General features: G+C 35.8%; 1 protein-coding gene across 2 annotated transcripts in view; it reads right to left on the reverse strand.

The window, feature by feature from the left end:
* Positions 1-265: 265 nt before the first annotated feature.
* The window catches only part of LOC148649710 (glutamate receptor ionotropic, kainate 3), a 118,930-nt gene continuing 95,881 nt past the window's right edge, over positions 266-23,314 (reverse strand). The window contains exons 13-16 of one of the 2 annotated variants that reach the window (XM_088602754.1): positions 15,394-15,611; positions 8,541-8,766; positions 7,569-7,819; positions 266-6,299 (exon numbers count right to left, since the gene is read on the reverse strand). In XM_088602754.1, the coding sequence (XP_088458880.1) occupies positions 6,105-6,299; positions 7,569-7,819; positions 8,541-8,766; positions 15,394-15,611 (890 nt within the window). In that variant the 3' untranslated portion in view covers positions 266-6,104. Of the gene's footprint in view, positions 6,300-7,557; positions 7,820-8,540; positions 8,767-15,393; positions 15,612-23,314 lie in introns of both variants that reach the window. The other variant, XM_088602755.1, reaches the window with a different exon arrangement.

The following is a 23,314-nucleotide window of genomic DNA, read 5'->3' on the forward strand; positions in this document are numbered from 1 at the left end:
TATTAAGTCTTGTAAGGGGTTAACAAGACTTCTCAAAATCTTTGATTGTGAACTGATAAGCGGTTCTGACATGACTAATTATAAAGTGCTACCAGGAACTTTTCACCATGAAATACATGCAGGTTAACTTGAACAAAACAAAAACATTCACAGAAGTAAGACGTTTACAAAGATGCGGATTATTTAAAGACGTGATTTTTCACCATAAACATTATAAATAATAGCCATGTCACTCTCGCTTAAAAAAATCAAATTCTGGAAACAGTTATTAAAAAAAGTTTTTTATTTAAAACTTTAAAACCATATTACCCATACAGCAAACTGTACAATTGAATTCCTCACAGTGTGTTAAAAAGAAAATAATTCATTTTTTCCAACTTGAACTTCAATTAGTCTAAGAGTGGTCAGCAAGTAACACGTACAGTTACTAGGAAAACAAAATTGTTACAAAACATTACAAAAACTATATTTATAGAAATTCTGCATGTCCACAAAGAAAACCCTGATTGGCACAAATATATTTATCTTGTTTGCAAGATGAATTAATAATGCTAAAAAATGATTGCAAACAATGAAACATGAAAAATTTGAGGATTTTAGCTGCTAGAAATAAATTATTTCAACTGAAGAATTCAGATATAATATTTATTAACCAAATATTTTATACGATTTGCTAAAATAAATATTTAGGCTCTGTAAATGTAAATTTTCATTTTAAAACACAGGGGGGGAAAAGCTTTTGTTTTTTAAACCAGGGGTAATTTATTTTGTTCTAACTTTTATTGTATTTTCATATATCAAGTTTTCTAAATTAAAACAGGTTTTTATCTTTAGTCAGCAACATTTTTTTGTGGTCCTGGAGGGGATCTAAAACAAACACTTCATTAAGGAAAGTTGAAACCAAAAAAATGTTTTGTTGGTTACGCAAACACAGAAGTTGCTAAAGTTAAAATTTGGCATTACTGCTTTTGCCCAAGAGGTAAAACGTTTCAGAATCCATTTCACCTCTTTTTGTTTTGTCAAGAAATGTACATAAGGAGAAAACATTAGGTATATATTTAAAGAAACAGGTGAAGGAGTAAGTTGTCATCAAGTGATTTAAATAAATAATCAATTTTTTAAAGATAAAACACAATAACAAAGAAATCATAACCAGAGAGCAAATATTGACCTTTCAAACAGCTCTCTATCCTTTTACCAGTACCCTTATATTTTATTTTCTTAAAATATTACATATACTGAATAGATATAATATATACGTTTGTGTATTAATATATGTAATATATGTTTTTGAGACAGCATTTTGTGCATTTTTAATGATTCCAAGACTTGATAACAACCTACTTAATCTATTTAAAGGATATGCAGATGGGAAATATTAGGGGGGAAAGAAGGTTCATGCATTATAGCAACTGAATTCAATGCTTTCTTTCAGAAATCTTTCTTAGCAAGTGTCAACTTAACAAGCTCAATGTATGAATACCTATTTAGAGATTATTGTACGTGATATATTTGCATTTACAAAAAGAGAGTTGTTCTTTTAAGTCTTAACTGTACCCAGGTAACACAATAATAAGGGTCAATGCTAATAACACTTGTAATTACAGAAATTATGTTTAACCAGTGGGAAAAAAAAGAAGTATTATATAACAAAATATCAATGTTTTTTATACGAGGGCTTTTTAATTACATGAACCTTTTAGAACATTTATACAATAGGATTCTTCTGAACCCGGACTGACATTCAGACGCATGAATATAAAGTACAGTACATGTACAGTAATTATACAGAATATGAAAAATAATTTTTGAAGCTGTCTTAAACCCAAACCTCATAGAGGTATGCTGCCTTTAGAGGCTCCCTACTAAAAAGACAGCTTTATTCTCGAACTTTTAGCATCTCAGAAAAATATGCTAAAAATTTCTCCCCAGTCTCTGTCATACTTGGCATACCCACATTTACCAGTTTCAAGGCAACTTTCCATCCATTCCATGGTTATTAAATTTTTGATTACAGAAAACTTGTCATTGGTTGAAGTACTTTAGTGGGATCTAAAATGAGATACATGTACAATGCTGTTTTGGGAATTCTACAAAACAGTACAGGAATCGTTCAATACACAGAGCTCAACATCTTTTTCTCAGTCCTTATTTACAACATGGGGTTGAATTTCAAAGAATGCAAATCAAGGGGTATTTTGTGATTTTACATAATCAATTGACACAAATGAGCAAGGTATTATCTTTTTGCCACATTTTTTTTGTTGCTAAATCAAAAGGGAAACAAAAGAACTGCACATACTGTATGACATAGGCAGCAGAACAAGAGACACAAAGAAAATAAAGAGAGGTAAGTAAAATGTACTGTATTTAAAAAGATGAGTTTACAGTTAAGTAAAAGTGGTGTTACTCTAAGTTGTAACACCATGGCTTCCAAGTGCCTTGCTATTATTGGTCAATAACACTTACCTGTTTCAGCTACTGTACACTAATGTAAAAGTGCACATTGTTTTTTCAAACAGTTTGTGTGACTTCTTCATTTTAGAACCTACCATTTTTTGGGGAATTGGCAAATTGCCTTTAATCTCTTGGCTCACAGCAAAGGCTAATGCTCTGGATAGTTGACAAACACCTTCTTTTGACACATGTGAAGCTCCACAATGCCTTATGGGAGAGGTGTCACTGATTGGAGAAGCAACATGCCTTGCCAGTTGCGTACCACTGTTTTGGAAATCCTATTACTTTGTCAGGTACTGGTCAGTCTGTAAGTTATCTTGACCTTACTGTGAAATGCATTGTTGGCTGACAGTGTGTGGTTAAGGAAAGGTGCTTTGAAGAGGGATCATTCCAAACTGACAAAAACTGAATGCACGCCATGAGTATACAGCTACTGTACTGTAAGTAACTTTCCATTCTGCGAGGTTTCCTTAAGGTGGCCAGGTACTAAATGGGTAAGATTGTCTAGTCTTTTCAATGTTACATGGTTTAATGTAAATAATCTGTAGACATTAAAATAAATGTTCCACACTAATATATAATTAGAATGTTATATATGAAGTATTACCAACTATTACAATTATTACAAAAGGCAAATAAAAATATATAAAAACAAGCTAAACTGCATGTGAAAAAATACAGTTCTGATAGTTGCAGGGTGTCTTCATAGGATAATTATATCTAATTTTATTTATATATAATTTCATTATGCTGGGTGAATAAAGATCTCAGCTTTGACCATTGACAGTTGATGTAAACTTGTTATATCTAGGTTATCATGATGTGACCAGAGTTATGATCCAAAACAATAATGAATCTGGTTTTCAGAAATATGTGGAAAGTCAAAAATATCATGTGCAATTTGAAATTATGACATATAGAATTTAGTTTCATGAACATATGTTATGTGTTTGCTTTTTTTAAGTTGCACTTTTGACAGAGGGCTAAAATGCTTTACAAAATGTAAAAATTGGATGGTTGATATGAAAACATAAATAAAGAATACACTGAAATTAAAACTGCATTTAAGGAAGATCCAAAGTAACTTGGATACTAACTTGATTAAAAACAAAATAAAAAACACGTTAAAAAACAGGAGACATCTTTAATAAGTTTAAAAAGCTATAGATCAGTACAAAGAGAAAAAGTGGCAGGTAGTTCCATAAATCCATTCCTTACTGAGGTAATGAATGTAAAATATTGTGGAAACACAACGTGAGACAAGCATCTTAAAAAATGTCCTCAATAAAAGTATTCACTGGACTTCCAATTAAAGCTTAAAAACAATAGTAAATCACAAATAGATACAGCCTACACTGTTGAATGATACTATGTCAAATTAATGGATTGTTAGTGGACAAAAAACACAAATGTTTATATTGATTTTTTTAACTTCCAATGCTCTATATTCTAATATTACACACACATTTTTGAGAGGACTGAATATCTGAGCTGCTTGAAGATTTCTTAAAAAGTATTGTATCATGAGTTATACCAGTTGTCAAATTAATACTCTTAACAATAGATCTGTGTCTGTACTGTATAGTTTTCTTTTCTGCTCAAATACTTGAAAAACATCTCCTGAAGAACGGATACCAGTTAATACTCCTAGTCCATGGTTTGCAAGAAGAAATGACTTTCAACCTGATAACAGAATTTGAAAATTAATAGTCAAAAATACTAACCGGATTCCACACGGAATGCTTGTATATCAGGGCCACATGTTCAGTATCAGCCACTGAGGCAATATATTAAAATCCAATACAAGGTCAAATCTCTTCAATGATACAAGTAATTAGTAAGGTGAAAAGGAGGGTATGGGAGCTATGAACCTTTAATCATGTTTGCCCTTTAAGGACTGAAATTATAGCTGTTGTGGAACAAAAATGAAATCACCCAATGATCAAAATACAGTAGAGTCCCTGACAGACTAACACATACTGTACATTCAGTTAAACATTCTGTTGAATACGACTTTTGTTCTTGAAGTATAAAGCATGAACATGAGACTTGAGACATGATGGCAACTTGATAAAACTTGATACTGATTTACCCAGCTACTGCTTGTCTTGTTAACCTTTTGAAACAAATCACTGTTGTTTGAACAAAACATGACACACATCAGAGATGTACCTTTTGTGCTTTTAGAGGCAGCTCAGTTGGTACTTTAAGAAGTGAATGACCTGACAGAACATTACTACACTACAAAAATTCTTAGCAGTGTTGACTGGAAAGATCACACTATGGACTAAAATATCATTACTTAAGTAACTAGAAGAATATGAATAATGTAAAAAAGTCAAATGCAGTATTTAAATGTTCCCCAGTAGAATATAAACCACAGCTACTATTTTATTAATAACATTAACCCTTTTATGAATTTAGAATGAGGCCCTTTTAAGAATCAAATATGTTAAAATTCCACTGCAGACTACTTAAAAAGAAAACCACATGTGATTAAAATTCATTGGCTATGAAGCCAGAATTCTAATCAGTTTTGACAACCAGTATAAGTCATGATTAGAACGCTCCAAGAATGCAGGTCAAATTCCAAATGTTTTTGCACCTATAAAGAATAGAACATGAATTGACCTTTGAAGACTACTTCTATTTTGCAGACAGATCTTTGGTAATTGTTGAGTCACCTTGTACTGCAATTTACTAATACGTATGAAACATCTGATAGGAAATGATTTAATTGAGCAATTGAACTGCATGTTGATTTTTTATCTTTATTTCTTCCCATAATTATAAAAAAATAAGACAAAGTAAGAAAACATTATTTGTAGTTCTGTTTAGGGCTGGGAAAAAAAGTTACTTCCAACAGATGAACCTCAGCACACAGCACTGGCTTGAATGATGTCAACCCTGTCTGATTTGTGCATTCATTTTGTCAAAAAAACATAAACTCCAGAATTTACTCAGACTGCAGATTGCGGTCAAATGCATCTGTGTGAAAGAAGTCTGTTTGTCATGGTCCCGCCGCGCATTATTTCCACTTGTCTATAACCTCCAGAATTTCTTCCTCTTTTTCAGACTAAAACTGGTCAAGTCAGGTATTCCTGAACAGGAAGTCTTCACAGCATTGAGGTAACAGGTCAACTTTGAGTGTCAAAGAATTTCTGCAGCTCTCACTGAAATATTAAATGTGCTATGTGTGACTTCTCTGGTTCCACACTTTCATACCTTTTGACCTTCTGTCTGTAGTTCTTTTATTGCCATGCTTAAAGAAGCTTTTTTAATATAAATTCCACATTTTCCTTAGTTTGGGGTCTTTTTTTCCTCTGTGGTGTTTCTTCATTTCCCACTTAATGTGTTTGTATTTTTGCACGTAAACATCAGACTTGGAAACAGATTGTTTGGACACTGACAAGTTGGCTGAATTGTGTTTCAGAAACTGCGGTTTCCTCCCTTCTCACTGCTCTCTGAACTGCACTGTTGTTGTCGTTTCTTGTTGCTACTGTTGTCACTTTTTATGTAATACAGTACCACTGCGAATAACTGAAAACTAATTGGTTCTGGTCAATTGCTTTGTCTCTGAAACAGCCCCAGTTTGTTTTTTTTCCACCACGCACAGTCCTAAGTATTGATCTTGATTCAGAGTCATGTTATGGGAATACAGGCGTCATTCCAGTGTTACAAGTCATGTTGTCTTTTCCCGGTAGCCTTCTGTCATTGAACGTGTGCATGTTGATTACAGCATCCGTCTTCACCATGACTGGGGGCTGAGGTTTGTGTTTTACACGGCGCTCACAGGTAAAAGACAGTCTGATTTCATTGGCCATGGCGCTGCAAAAGGATCTCTGAAAGGCAAGAAGGGGGGTGGGGAATAACATGTAGTTAATTGTATTTATTTTATCTTAAAAAAGATTGTTTTTCCTACACTGAGTTTTGATTTTCAGCTGTCAGTCACAATAGGGAAATGCACTAAGACATTTTTCCTTGAGCAATCTGAAAGGCCACTATTGTTTGTTCTTGCATGTTCAGTTCATGTAGATTTGCAGCACTCGCCATGAACTTATTTGTTTAATGAAAATCAAACTTCTTAACTGGTACCTTGAAACTATAACTCAAACCATAACCGGCTGCTATGGTATTTTGACATCATCTATGACTAATAAAGGATAAATCCTACATTTTATGCTCCAATTCTTAATTATGTCAATTTACTGAGACAAAGATTGGATACTGTAATCAAGTAATACAGTATGTGGGATAAGCTCTGCACATTTAGATGAGGATTGAAGTAAACGCACTATATGGAGGTAGAATAACTATGAATTATTTGTTCCAGAGCCAGGTTTTCATGTATAAGACTCAAAAGCCACAACAGACCTTCGAGGCAAATATAAGCAGTTCTCCACATATTTACCTTCTTTTTAAAGCCATTTTACTGCTGCCATCGTCACACTCAGAAATTCTAAACCCAGAACCCTGAATGCCAGTGGGCAAGGGGATGTTCGAGATACTCTGAGATCACTCACTTGCAGAAGAGTGGAGGTTTATAATAATGCATGATGGCTGTATCTCAGACACAATGCACAGAAAATAAAGTTCAGGTTACAAACGACTAAAGAAAGGCCATAAAGCAAAATTGAAAATGACACATTGAGGCAGACCAAAATGTTATTCAAAGCACCCTTCTTTGTGTGCTTCACAGGTGAAGTTTTCCGCTCCTGTAATGCAATGTATGGGATTATTTCAAGATCTGAAAGGATATTCACTGAGCCGCATGCTAAGCAGCAGCATGAGAAGCAATTGCCAACATGGCTAATGACTGCTATCTGTTAGGCACACAGCAGAATATCTGAATAATCTACAGCATTGTGCTACAGTATATAGGCTTTGAGATACCAGTTACCTTTCATTTTTATTTAAGAGTCACAAAAATGGAAACTATTCAGAAGGGAAGATGACAAACCAATTTTTCTTGCACAGATCCAACTTTTCTTGCACATTCATTTTCCTGTACTAGTCTCTGATCCAATCAGGATGCACACACATGCATCTAGTTTGAAGAACTTTTGAAAAAAACTCACAGACCTGTAGGAAGTTTATTACCTGGTGCTTACCTGCTCACGTTCGGCAGTTTTCCTCAGCTTGTAAATAAACTCCCCGATTGCCACGAACACGGAGAGTACCAGTCCTGCTGCAAGCACGATAAAGATCCCTCCAATGTTTTGTATGCCAAGGGCTCTGATTTCCTTTGTGTCATCATCAGGGCAGCCATTGCCTCTCCACCACTTTTCCTTCAGCACATGCAACTTGCCATCTTCTAGCAGATGCAGAATCGCAATGGAAATTTTGTCCCTGTATGGAGAACCTACAATAAAGTGAAACCCACATGGATGTTTTAACAGATAGGCATAAAATACAAAACAAAGTTTTCTTATCCCTTTGAAACAGTTACAGTGCATCTCTGGGAAAGCAATGTTAAAACTACAAATCACACTTCATTTCACTCGTGTGCAAAAAAGTGTCTGAGAGTAATAGATACAGTATTTTCATCCAATGTGTTTCCGCTGCATCGTGGGAGATGTACAGGAGGATGCGTATGGAGAATAGCCTATTCCGAACAATTACTGTAAATTAATCAAGCCATCTTGTTTTTTTGTTTAGATACCTTCTAAAGTGATCCTATGTGGCTCATCCAGAAAAGTATTCCTACCACAATGGGACAAAAGTTGAAGCATTGTGCTGTCATAAGACCTGTATATCTTCTCTGTTGGCTTTTGACTTGTACGAATCCAAATCATAAAGAAGATGTACAGTATTTGCATGGAGCTCAAATAGCTTCAGAATGTCTGCATCTGTAGTAATACATTGCAAACCTCTCGATTAAATATAACTCAAGAATGAAATAATAAATAATAAGTATGCATTTACTCTTTCCAACTAAAAATGACAGAAACTGACAAGAAACTGAATTTTATTGAATGGGTAATGTATGTAACATTTTGTACTACATGGTGATATAGGTCATATGGTGCACCAGTTATATACTGTAGTTAGATTCATAATGAAGGAATGATAATAATCCTTACCCATGGGAGTACCAATTCCATAGCCCTTGGTATCTATCAAGCCTCCGATTTGGGTCAGATTGCAGTTCCTTTGAGTGACATATTCAATAGTCGTTGATTCCATTAACAAAGCGTAATCTGCTTTCAGTACTCTCTGAATACCTTCCTCATTATTTTTGACAAGAGCTGTGTTTTGCTTGCTGCTCATAAATGCCCACATCTTTTCAAACGTGGAAATTTTTGATTTCTGAAACAGAGACAGCATGAGTATTTTTTGTGCCCATTCACCAATGCAGAAGCTGTTTCGCACAAAAACAAAAAGACAATGCAAATAAACCAAAATAATCATTCCAAATTGCTCCTCTGAATGAAATCCACAAAGGTGTAAATCACAAGAACCATTTTCAATGACGTCTTTGAAATTGCACTTGATTTCTTTTAGTGGCACTCATATTTTTTTTAAAAGGATACAAGCTATTTTTGTTTGAAAGAACCTTTTTTCCATCGTTTTCTGAGATGCAGACATGTGGAATGATGCCCCTGTGCCAATGTCTACAATTTGACATAACTTATTCCACATTCTCTCTTCATATGCAATGACAAGAGAAATATTTCTTGTAAAGAAAGAACAGCCAAACCTGTTTGCTCTCTTTGGCTTTCATAATAAACTCACTCTGGAAATTAATTTTCATGGGGGAAACCATTTCTAACGTTTAATATCACACCCCCTGGAATCGTGAAATCACAAGTCTGCAAACAGCACCACAAACGTGCACCTGCGATTACCCATTTTTACTAAACAGCTTCTTACTTTTGACTACTGTACATCATTTTGAAAACGATCAAGTAAATAGATCAATTTCACCTTGAACCTACTACTGTACATCCAGTGACTTGTGTAGGCAGAAAAAAAACAATCTACTTAGTCCAAGAGAAACCATCTGTTTAACACAAACCACTAGAGGTATGAAATGTGCAATTTCCCATCAAAAAACACTGGCTCAACTATGCAAATAAAATACATAATTTTGCACTACAAGCGGTTAATTTTGACAGTCTGTCACTGACCTTGGGGAGAAGACCCCCCCCCCCCCTTTGCTACTAATTTTGTTTTCTGGAATCTCACATGATAGAATAGAAAGTGGAAAAAAGATGCTTGTGCCCTGGACCCTGAGTAAATATTCCAAGCAATAAAATAAAATCGCCTTTTTGGATTTTGATATAAACAGTAAATAATCTGGGCTGTGGTTTTCACAGCAGTTTACTGGGTCACTGCACAAAGTAACAATACATTATACCATGGAGAACAGAGAGAACAATTTTCAAGCAAAAAAACAATTGTATGGAGTGTGTGTTGTATGTGACTCACGAAAAATTCAAACTCAAGCTCCAGAATGTTAATGCTCCTTGCCTTGGGAGTGTATGTAATTTCTGTTTCTGCTACCTTCAGAGATCTGGAATTATTATGACTTGCCTTTAAAGCTACAGCCCCAACACTTACACTTGATGTACTGTAAAACTTGGCAAACACTGTACGTTTCCTCGGATTAGGACAACAGTTAAGCAAAAACTAAAAATACAGTACTGACTGAGAGAAAGAGAACATGTGGACACAGTCCTCTAGTTCACCTAATGTCGCAGCCATTCATTGTTGGACATGCTGCAAGCATACTGTAGAGGACACTTTGCACATTTTAGGAGAGTGCCACATCTCTCACTGTAGGCTTGCAGGGGACAGGCCACAGGAGTCACCATTGCATCTGCAACCAAGAGTACTGTGGGCGACTGGTGGCTACTCTATCTTGGAGGCCCTTGTCCAATTGTGAGCCACAGCTTCAGGAATCCCAATCACAGTCCAGTAATGGCACAGCCCAGTACTGCACTGGCAGAGTCTGGACCATTGCAATTGACGTGCACTCAAAGCGAGTACCTTTGAAGGTCGAGCCATTCCACAGGCCCTTGGAGCTGCTAATTCTTATTAACTGTGCTCACCAGAGCAGCACTCATCCTTGGAGAGATGAAGACTATTAATGGCCTTCCTGCACTTGTTCACACTGCGGGGCTCCACAGCACGGACAGGAGAGCTGGAGCGCCAAAGGGAGGGCAGATGGAGCTCACATTGATGACACATTAAAAATTAAGAATTTGTAGGACATCAAGAGTTACCTTTAAAAATACAGTGTACTTTAAACTGGAGTATTTGGACTCCCTAATCCCTCCTTCAACAAGGGTCAGGACAACAGGTTTTGATATAAGACGAAAAGCATATTCTCATGAACATTGCACTTGTGCTTTTGCCTTTCTTGCTGTAAATAAATTTTATGTGCAACCCATCTTGCAGAAATTGATATTTTTCCTCATACACAGTACAGCAAATGCTCACTTCAGTCCACAAAGATATTTTGTGGCTACAAACATAGCCAAATGTGAATTTCAGATTGGTCGATGTAATTTGCTATATCAATTCAATAGACATATTTAAATGATCTCCCTTTAATTTGGTTAAAGGATTTTAGGAGGAGTGAACAAAAAACAATGATCTCACACTGACACTCAAGACATCTTGTTTAGACATTTAGGAACACTTAAGAGAACTTTTGTTTCCATTCCTATTCCCAACCCTAAAAAACAGAGCACTACTTAGGATGCCTCTTGGTGAAAAAATGTGCTTTTCAAGGGCTTGATCCATTTTTCCACTACAGATGGCTTTCAATAGGATTAAAGTGGATCTGTGCAAACCCCATCTGTGACACATCACCTTTCTTTACTGACCTGAGTCAACTGCAGCTGTGACTCATCACTTTTCTTTCCTCACCTGTGGGTTACAATGGTGAGCTGAAGATGTTTTATTGCTTTCAAAATAAAAACCTCTTCAAATAACCCTTCTACAAAATGATGGAAACCTTAAAAAACATGGGGCATTTGTGAAGCAATTGAAAATGTCAGGTTACACAGATACAGTATATTAGTGTACTGTTTATGTCGAACATACAGTAGGTTAATGTAATTTGCTATATCAGTTCAATAGAGATATTTAACATAAAGGTATAAAGGACATAAAGGATCTCTCTTTAATTTGGTTAAAGGATTTTAGGAGGAGTGAATAAAAAATAATGATCTCACACTGACTTGTATTAATAAAAGGAACGAAGATACATACTGTATGTAAAAGTCAGGCAATTAACTGGGCCCAATGTACAGGTCAACTTTAAGGAATAACAACATTTTCCAGTTGTCTTAATAAAGAAAGAAATTAGTGTACACATTATGTCATTACAAAAATGTGAATTGTGATAGTCTCCCACCTAGCTCAGCTAGTCAAGGAGCTTACTTGGAGCATTAAGCCTGAGTCACTAGCTGACTATAACTGTGTGAAGCAATAGAACACCAGATAGGCCACAGACAAGGAGAGGCAGTTTAGATCTAGAGTGCTATTGGGGTTCAGTGGGAATTGGCTTTCTGTACTTTTAGTGGAATAACAACTCCTGGCATTTAATGGGTACCTTTGGGCCCTCTTGCAAGAATGTCAGCTTGTCTTGTCTTTCTAGAGGGCTAACCCTCCTATAAGGCAGCATTTCAAAAGATGAACAGATGGGTATATGAGAGGCTGATGCCTACAGGTCTTCATTAAACCCATGCAGGTACAGGAATTGTTACAGGGGAGCTGAGTCTTAAGCAGTGACCCCAAATCTGGTGGTCATGCAACGAAGATAATTGCTTATCGTAAATTCAGAATACAAAAATGTGGTGTGTTCAACTGCCAATGTGAACAGGTGATCAGCATGGCCTATTTGTGGGACAGAAAATGACAGATTGGCATTTTTAACAGAAGGAGACAGGGTGTTCATAACACTGAATACAATACTTGTAATCAAAAGCTAAAGGCTAAAAGAATGATGTTTATCATTCATATAAGGAAATTTAATGTTCTTGCTTCCTCATGATAGCATTGCAATAATTCAGTATGCAAAGTATTAGTCTTCTATTTATATATTAAATCATTTGAAGTTGTAGACTGCTCGTGAAACCTCTCATGTCTCAAAGTGATAGGTTAATCAGTGCAGAGGCAGCAGTCCTATGTCAAGCCCTCACTCGGTTCATTCGGTAAACTCCTTTGCATAATTTCTTCCTGCTCATATCAAGATGCTCACCAAGACATTTTGTTAGCCTGTTGATTTGCAGCAGCTGCATCAGTCTTCTTGTTTCAGATAATGACAGTGAGGAACTGACAGCTCTCAAGATAGGCAGAGCTGATGAGATAATTAGTGACACCTGTCTCTTTTTAAATGAAGTAGATTTAATGGCATAATAATATTTGCTTCACTAATTATTTTTCTGTTTGTATGACATGTCCCGGGCATGTTTACATCAAATGGGAAGTCAGAATGTCAGCCCTTCCTTTGCCTTTTGAAGAGCCTAAGGAATGCATGGGAAGCAAATTGTTCACAGTACAGAGAAAGTATTTATATTCATAGTTCATCCTTTTGCTAGAATACTATATTCAATCAAAGTGTGAAGCTGCCTTGGCATTTTGCAGGTTGCTTGTCCAGATTTATTTCTTTTTTCCTAGAAAAAAATACCACACCCCTGAAACACATTCACAATTTACAGCATTCAGTGTACACTCTGCAAAGCATCAGTGAAGATCTTTTATTTTGACAAAACAGAAGAATCAAAATGATCAGTACCGCAGAAAACAGAGAAAATCTAAATAAAGTTTAAAATTATTTTTACTTCAAGAATCTTTCAAAAAGAGGCCATGCGCCATGTTCTTAGGCTTTGAAAAGCATCAATTAAAACAGAAATAGTCCAAATATTTTTAGAAGCATATTTAACTGCCTCCTGTGATTTGGGATGTGAGCTGGTGATGCCACTTTTCTGTCTTTGATCGTTTAATAGGTTCAGTTTAAAAAGGCAGGTGCGAACGTGAGTTAGGGATTAATACTGTACATAAAACTCAGACAAACACCTACAGTACAGTCAGAATGGAGCCTACTAACAATAGATACAAACTGAGCACCAGAGGTTTAAACATTGTATCAGTCATATTTGATTCTAAGTTTGGTTCAATTACTTGACTGTTAAGAGACAAACAAATATGCAGAATCCTGTTAAAACCAAATGCATCTCCAAATCTAAGGTGAAAGAAAAGAAAACATACTGTATATAGAAAATCCATTTACCAACATTTCTATGGCTTTGTAAAATTGAAATGATGGAAAAAAGAAAATAACACAATATTGATGACGTTACAAACTTCATCAACTGAAATTAAAGCATCACAAATAAATAATGAATAATGAATAATTAAACGAAATAATAGATGCACAATTTAGAGGAACAATACTTCATTTTTTATATTTTTAAACATTTTATTAGATAGTCATATTCGACATACTCTTACCACTCACAAATCAATGAAACGAGCTAACAGCAGATGATTTCCATATTATACAGGATATTACTTTGCCATTGCTCTTTAGACCTTTATCGTCCCTGGTGATCTAAGCATGGGCTTTGCCTACAGCACTATCAGGCAGCCTAGAGAAGTCTCTTCTCTTGGCTCAGTTCTAAGAAACAGTAGTAGCGTTAACAACCTCAGTAACACATTGATGGATCTGCTAGGTCATGCAAAGCAGCCCTTTACTGAGATTTTTGTTTATGAGTAGCCAAGGGCAGCGCCCTGTCTCGAAACATCTTAGCATACAGCCACCAGTTCAGATCAAAGATAAGCTAGAGTCTCATCCTCACAGACCCTACATGTCGTGGATCACAGCAAAATGGCTCCATAAAAGCTGTGAATTTCTACACAACTGCTGTTTAACACCTGGGTAGAAGAAAAAAGGTAGTTAAAAGACAGGCTGAGCCATCTCTCTGAGGAAGCATTTACAGCTGCAGTACCAATCTGGGCCACTGTAGTCATTTGGAACCACACAGAGTGTGACTGTGCTAATGTGCTGTGCCTGCTCAAACTGACGATTATAGATCATGAATTGTAAATATATGGCTTAATACTGGTCAATGTTCCTATTCCTGCTAGAGAGTGTGAAAACAGCAATAAACCTCTTTGGCTAAGACTGCAAAAATCAATAGTGATGCTGAATGATACCAGCCACCTCCCATTAGCTCATCTCACTGGCACTTCATCATCTCAAACAGCAACTAGAAGTTAGCAGAGAAACATTTTGTTGGCGTCTATTTTACTTTCTATTATTTTATCCCAACTGGTTCCTGTATGTTTAAACTATTTGTCCATTAATGGATTCTGAGGAACTGGAAAAAAAGACAACAGCAGAACTAAGGACAACAAAATCAAGACGAAAATCACACTCATCTGTTATTCTGCACAGCAGCACAATCAGGAGAATCATCTGTCTCAAAATAAAAACCCTGCAGCCAAGCTGAAACTTTTTGAACAGAAAATCATTATGGAGGAGCACTTCAAAAGACCTGGTGAAATGGAAGAGCCAGAGAATATGCTTTTGTATTGGGGATAAAGATCTAACTGAAAAAAAGTCCTTTGTGGAATAATATTGATTTTCACACATAGTATAGAAAATGTGAAGTTTTGAAAGCTGACTGCAGCTGAAGTTTAATATCATGCCTGATTTAAGATCCATTATATTCCCCAAATTTCTTTGATTAGAACAGAGGCAATTTATTCTAAGGAAATTAATCAACAGGGTCAAATCAAACTAAATGTATTGACTTCATGATGAAACCTGAACGCTTTTTGGTTTTGTTTAAAAGGTGGTTTCATTCAGTTAAGCTTTATTTAAAATACATTAATTAAAGAAAATAAAAAATGAAAGCTGATACAAAAACAAACAACAAAGTTTGTAGGTTTTCAACGGGTTGTTTATGATCTGCTCACCTTAAAGAAAGTCATGGTGGCTCCATCTTTCACTACACCATACTCAATCTTAGTTTGTTTGGCCAGATCATCTGCTGTCTCAACAGGGGATTCCATTCGCTCCACTGTGAGGAAAGCTGCTAGGTTGGCAGTATAGGATGATATAATGATAAGAGTGAAAAACCACCAGATCCCACCAATAATTCTTGTAGAGAGGGCCTTTGGCATCAGCTCAGAGCCTGAGGACAATAAGAACAAGAAAAAAATCTGTTAGTCCTGCAGTTCCGGTCACCATCTTAATTGCTTTAAAAAATATAAACACTCATTATGGAAAATAAAGGAAGGTGCAATTGAATAAGAACAGGCATTTCTTTAAAGGGTTGTAGGAGTCTAGTCTAAGCTACTCAGCAGTGTTGTCAAAACCGATACCCTGGTATCATTCAAGAAGTGGGTGGATGACTTAACTTAGAAAACTTAGCTATTAGCAAACAAAAAGGCTTTATGTGTGAAATGCCCTCCCTTTGCTCATAACATTTCTTATGTTCTTAAAATCTACAGCTGTTCTCAGTCGGTGCTGTTTGCTACACAGCATACCCAGCCTTACAGAATATGAAAAACCCATGCTGAGCTTGGAATCTTGATGCATAAAATATTAAAAACAGAATCATTGTTTCATTGACAAGTGTAAAATGGAGCAGCTGAATCTCAGCGTGTTTGTCTAAGCCACTAAAGAATGGCTTAGGGATGCTCTGGGGAGGAAATAAGTAGGAATTTGTATATTTCAATTAGAGTTCTCTATAAATACTGTAGGTAGAACACACAGGGTGAATTGTTTAGTCTTGGGGTGAGATCAGACTAATCTAGTGTCATGGCAAGACCAATCCAAGTTTCAGATTAGGATCCAAAGTGGGTCGACTAAGGGTTAGATACCCTAAAACCTAGGCTTTGAAACCAGTTTTAATTAAACAGTTTAAAAGGTTCAACTACATCCAGTGAGCTCATTCTGCAAGGACCAGTGCTCAGCTAGGAAAGGAGGATGGAGCTTTCTAATGAATGGATCAAATTCAGCTGCCAGTTCAAGCTGAAGGAATCCCATTAAGATTTGGACCAAGGGGAAACAGGATAGACCAGTAGGTTATAGATCGCATTCTGGTGGGAGGGTGGCTTCATCCCACCAGGCCTGGTTTGGTCTCAGCCACGGCTCTAAGGTTCCACACAGGTCAGGAGGGTAATGTGAGTAGTTCCTCCTCTCTAACGGTTACTGGTGCTTAGTCCTACCAGTTAAGAGGATCCTGGTGCACATTCTTTTCAGACACCACAGCATTTTTGTAAACCATTATTGTGAATGTAACAGTTTACCACAGTGAGAAGCTGGGCTGGGTCTTCTTTGAAGAGTGAAAAAGTTTGCAGTTCACCAACACCCTTTCAGAAAACTGTACAACCTACAGTATATTGATTGACAATTATTTATTTGAATTGGGTAAAAGTGAAAACAAAGACATTTTAAAAAAGAAGTACTATCTGTGATGCACGTTAGCTGACACATCTGCTTCCATGATCTAGAGGGTGGCAGAGAGAATGTGTTATTCTATTCTTTCCTTGAACACCAGGCCACATTTTAACACTAAAGTTTCTTACCAAAATCAAACTGTTATTTTTATCTAGCAGTCCACTGTACCATGCATTAATCCACCACCCACTCTCTGCTTCACTACACAGATGTCCAGAAATAAAAATCAGTGAGAAGTAATTACTCTTCAGAAGTGACTGAAATTATGTCAATGTGTCTGGATCCCTGAACCTTAGTATGTTGCTAATGCTTTTACTAGATACATAATTTAGTCAGCTGAGGAATAAGCAACCCAATTTGACTTTTCACCCAAATTTAACTTTATGCCATATCAGATATATAATGTATTTTTTTAAATTCTCAGACATATAAGAAGAACGTAAGAAAGGTTCAAGTTGAGTGGCCACTCAGCCCAACAAGCCGGTTTGGTAGTTAATAGGTAACTGACTCAAGAATCTCAACCAGGCATTTTTACACTTCCACGTACTGTAGTTTCCATTTGTGTCCTCAATTGTGCATTCAGAGAACCTTATGGTGTCCCTCAGGATCTATGTTAGGCCCCCTCTCTCCATTTATAACCTGACCATCCTCTGTTTACATACTGTACTGCATTATACAAAACACATTTATAACTCTATCTGCACTACAAATTAATTTCTCTCCAAATATACAGTAACAATGACTTACAATCAATACTACGTTGGCTTAATAACAACCACTTATGCTTCCAAACAAAACTAGAATTAAAATAGAATTAAAGTATTTTAAACCTCCTTACTAACATTTATCAATACAGCTAACCAACCTCATCCTTTTACAGAAACATACAGATGCTTTGAAGTACTGTAATTCTCAATTTAACTTTGGCTTCACTCTTTTCCTTTTGTTTCTTACTTACATTCTTGCCTTTCAACTTTTTCTTACTTCTGTATCTACTCTGCAGGATAGCAGCGCACTTTAAACCAGCCTGCTAGATAAAGCAATGGTCCAATCATGTCTGTATCTTCCTTTGACTTTAATTGTTGTCTTATTTTCCATGAATGCACAGATACAATGTTAAAACACATAACACAAAGGCTCCATGTGCAGGTGCCTCAGTAGTAGCAGAAGAGATTGGAAATGAATACAGCTGTTGCCAACTGGAGAAGCGGAATTATATTGCAACACAGGAGCAATTTTTAGTCTCATGAGCAAAAACGTGTTCTCTAAAGGCAGGTTATCGTCACATTCCTTCCCCCTCACATATCCCAGAGCTCTAGAATGACAAAATATCTGTTGATAATATGTACAATATATACTGTAATACTGTGCTGCACACACATTCAAGAATAACCTTTTTACAACCTAACATGACAATATTGACACTCCATCTTATGTCTTTCCAAAAGACTAAACAACAGCTCTAAATGACTACTTATTTCACAGAGCTCCTGCCCTCACAGCTCAAAGAATAACCTCCCTATTGAAGTGAACATTTTATAAACATACAGTACACACATGTAATTTGCTGCAGAATATGATATTCACAGAATTTAAAACTAATTTTAAGATTTTACACATAATTTTAAATTTGATCCAGCATTTCTCCATGGTGCTTTAAAAACAAACACACCAAGGAAATGGTGATTTAAAGATATCTATAGATGCGCTGAGCCACTAACATCATTCTTACCAGAGTAATGAAAAGTAAATTATAGTACATTATTTACAGTGCATTATAGAACCCAAATGCATTTGTGAGAAGAATGTTTAACCTTGAATCTACATCATGAACAAAAAGGTGAATTAAGGTATTTAGACCTCTCAGCATAATGTAATACAATAAATGGTGCACTCATGGAAGCAAAATAAATCTTGAAAAAGTAACGTCTTTTAGAAATACAAGACTAGATGGTTAAAGGAACATTTCTGCTGCAGCAAACTATTATAAGACATGCAAAGGCATGATAATGTTAAGTCCAAACACCATCAGTTTAGCGTAAGAGAGGTGTTTTGTGCTTAAAGTGCTTGTTCTGTGAGCTTATAATTGCTCATAAAAATGATCTACACCACACTCTTTAAAATAGTCTTGCTCTTGCCAAAAAAGCTCAAATTTCAATACGGTAATGAATTTAAGCCAGAAGAGGCAGCATGGTTTTGAAACCATACAGTATATCAGCTCCTGGGCTACTCTGAAAGCCATAAATATTTTAATTATAACCCAATGCAGCAGTAGTGGACAGAGACTTCAAATAAATTTTGAGGTCAAAGCTAATTTTTCAAAGGGTTTGCCATTATCTGACAACAGAAGAAATACTGTATTTCAAGACTGTTATTTTAACTTTTTATAACGATTACAATGTTAAAAGATTATAACACAAGATAAGGACTAAGAAGATTAAAAATATATATGTCTAGAGGAAGGGAAAAATCCGCTGCACAACTGTTAGTAGTTGCTTTTTTTGTATTCTTTATGTAACCATATGTGCATTAGTATGCCATTTGAAAATACATTTCCATTCACAGCCACAACCTGGAACATACCCATTTATACAGCATGGGGTTTAGTGGAGAAATCTCTGTAAAGTACTTTGCACAAGGGTACAAAACCCCAACCCATGACCCTGAAGGCCAGAGTCCACAGTCCTAATTACTACTGCCTCACCCATCTGAATTGGCCTTTAACCATCAAGAGACAGACACCTGCTGTTAAGGAACAGAGCAGTTAAAGAGTAGTTAAAATACAGTTAACAAAATAAAGACTGTGAGTAAGAGTACTAACAATGTCAGACATACAGTGTGATCATGCTGAAAAAGAACAAGGGACAAATCAAGAGAACCAGTTTGTTCCCCTCTATCTGAGACGTCATCAATTTAATGGCTCGCAACAGATATTTATAATGAAAATCACACCAATGGTTTCGTTTGGGCTAAGTTCCAGCTATCAGTGTAAAACAGCATGGCAGCAGGTTTACTCTGTTCCTACCTCCCATGGCTCTCTCCTTGTCACTGGCCTGTGTTCTCTTCTTCCATTTAGAAGCCAATTGTTTGTATTTGCATGAATCACTTCCTGAACCTTTTTGTGCTAACTTCCATTTTTTTAAACATACAAGCACAATTCAGATGTTTCAGGCATTTTTGCTTGAAAGCTGAATTTGCTCCTCCTTTTCTAAAAGCAGCTCTTAAAAAGTAAATGTTAGTCTAGTCAGATAAAATGTTGAATATGAATAAGAGAAAACAAATTACTACTTCCGAATGGTTTAGGGGAAATGAACTGGAGGTCGCCGGAGTGGGGGAAAGAAGATTTATGTTAGGGAAGAATTTGTGAAAGCGCTCCTATACAGTATATTGTACAGTATATACTGGAGTCTAGTGAGTCAATGCCCACAGGCCAATAACTGGGATTAAGCTAAAGGTGAGAAATAGGCATTCACTCAGGCTGTTGATCAGATTAAAGGCAATAGTATGACATGTAACTAGAAAAGCGAGGGAAAAGGACAGGAAAATTAAAGTAATGTTTCCATGTAATGTTTCATTATTGTGCTCTGTTGCTTAATGAGTAATTTATGATATTCAGTGCAGGAGCGAGACTATTAACTCTCTTGGCAAGATCAACCAATTAATCAATCACACGTGAATTATTCAATTAGGTAATGTGAACTTGCATATCATACACTATTCGTGTGTGATTCTGCATTTTTAAGTGTAATTGTAAAGTGAATAAGTACAGTCATGTCCAGTACATCCTTACTGTTAAATGACTACACTGTTTAGCAATGTAGCAAAAGGGAAGCCAGCCCTACCAACCAAACTGTGGTCTTTCCCACCTGGTGTTACTTTGTGCATGTCATTAAAATCAGCAAATGAATGTCAGAAAATGTGACTTTCTATACAAAACTGGAAGTGGGCCATTTTTCAAACTCTGTGCTGACTCAGCTGATTTAGGTCATTTCATTATGCATTATATTATATAGAAATGTATAATATATAATTGAATATCTATTACATATAAATATATCTTATATCAATATATCTACTGTACCTAATGTTACGAAAATGAAAATGCTACAGTACACGATTTTAAATTCAGCATTTGACACATACAATATGCCAAACTGCCTATCTTTTTTAGTCCAAAGAAGACTGGAGTACAGTATCTCAGATATTCATTTAATTTGATTTCTTTTGTCTTATTTATGCAATTCATTTACAATCCTTGCAATCCTATGCAATCCTTTCACAACTGCTGAAAATTTTTATATTTGCTGTTTTTCTTGGTTATACTTTATATACCCAGTTTTAAAGAGTAATAATTTAATTGAACTTTATGTATTTTTTCCTGTTTTAAAATGATTTTTTTTTCATAGAATGCTTTACATATTACTGTACCTAAAGGCATACATTCAATATTTTATTAAATTCGTCTTTCGTCGTATATATAAATTGTGTTTTTTAAACAAAATACATTTATGTCTTTTAATTTAGCACAATATTTTGCACTAATCTATATTAATTTATGGATGAACCTCCAGTCCAGGATCTAGAAGAATATATTTTTTTCACATTAATTCACAGTGAAGTTTATGGGTCGTATATAGTAAGCTTTTGCAGCAACTTTCTTCCATCTAATGCATATCTTTAGCTTATCACAGAAAATAAAAACCCTGAAGAAAATTCCATCAAAACCTATTATGTAATTTTATGCAAATACGAACAACAGAGAATAATGTTGCACTTTAAAGAATGAGTTTAGCAGAGCACCAAGACAGAGAAAAATACCCAAGCTTAGGGATTGGGAACATTCTTACAACTCCTTTAAATACAACATTAAACAAGTGTTTTAATGTGATCCTATTATCATGGTTTTAAAAATAAGCAAAATCTACCTACATGTACAGTAGGTACCTTCCGCTGTAGCTGTGAAAGAGAGAGTTAGAAGCCCTGTACAGCATCAGTACCGTAAACAAAGGGATAAGCACATCGCTTAGAATTACAAAGCATTAGAGAGTGTGGAAAAGGCAGGGGCAAATTGGAAAGCTTGTTAAAACATAGTGAAAAAACTAACCACATTTATAACCAGCGACAGGTATTTTCAAGCTTAAGGAAGCATGCTAAAATAAAGCAGTTTCAAGCTTAGGGAAGCATGTCAAAAAGTTCTGTGCAGTCAAACAGCATTTGGCAAAGCATAGTGCAGAAAAATTAGGAGTATTGTGTACAAGCATGGAGGAAAAGATGGAATAAACCCCAGAATCCCAATGCCTTTTCTCACAGGGTACTGCAGCTATATGGGAACAATGAAAACGACTGAGGATCAACACCAGATTTAGGGAGATTTAGCTGATGTGTACTAGACTGGGAGGTACATCAGCGCATATCACATAAAAAAAACGGCATGGCCTAGAAAAGAGATGTTCATTTTTGGAGGCAGAATCCTGTAAAAGGCCTGATGTCCATTACGACTTTCAGAGTTTTCTGCATTATGTACCTAAAGCCTATAGATGGCACTACTATACAGATACAGATACTAATACTGCCCCTGCACAGGGTATACTGTAGGTAGTATAGGTAGTATAGGAACAGTAGTTCCTAATCCTAAGGCTATATTAGAAATGTTTTCACCCAATTCTGAGAGATATCCATGGTAAACACCTGCACGTTTTTAACCAGTGCGATGTAATCTAAACTGGTATACTGTACACCACAATTAACAAGATCTTAAAAAATCTCCATACAAAAAACAGTATAGCTATATGGTATAACTATATTCATATGGATATGACTCTAAGGTATGAACATTTTTACATATTTGTTTTAATGCTCGATACAAATATGGAGCATGCTGGCTCTAACTAAAGGGGAAATTATGTTACTTCAGTTGAACAGAAGATCTCAACCCTTGAAGAACAGCTGCAGCTGTAAATCATTCTCTGCTTTTGTAATGTTGGATTTTCAGCAGTTTAAAAAAAAGGCATTCTGCTGCTTTTTTATTTGGCTCATTTTGTAATGAATTTTGAACTACAAAGCACTGAAATAAAATGTAACATTGTTCAATTATATTTTAATCCTTGGTCTATTCCTACCCTGCATGTTATATGATGTTCTCAAATCAGCTGCCAGGCTAGACAGAGATCTTTTCACAATAAAAAGATTTTTTAAATAAATCTGCTTAAAAAACCTTTCAAAGAAGCACAGCTTCATAATTCCAGGTGGCTAAAGTACTAAAAATCTTTCCGTTTCAAAGTTGCAAGGACCTATAACTAATTAAAATGTTGAAAGCAAATGATGGCTAAATTAACAGAAAATTGTGTGAAAAGAGACCTTGAATTCAAGCGTACTGTAAGAACAATTCTCAAGATTGAGATATGTACTGTAGTGTCTGGGATAATTCAACCC

This window comes from Lepisosteus platostomus, chromosome 13 (assembly GCF_059453375.1).
Source record: "Lepisosteus platostomus isolate fLepPlt1 chromosome 13, fLepPlt1.hap1, whole genome shotgun sequence".
Classification (NCBI taxonomy): Eukaryota; Metazoa; Chordata; class Actinopteri; order Semionotiformes; family Lepisosteidae; genus Lepisosteus; species Lepisosteus platostomus.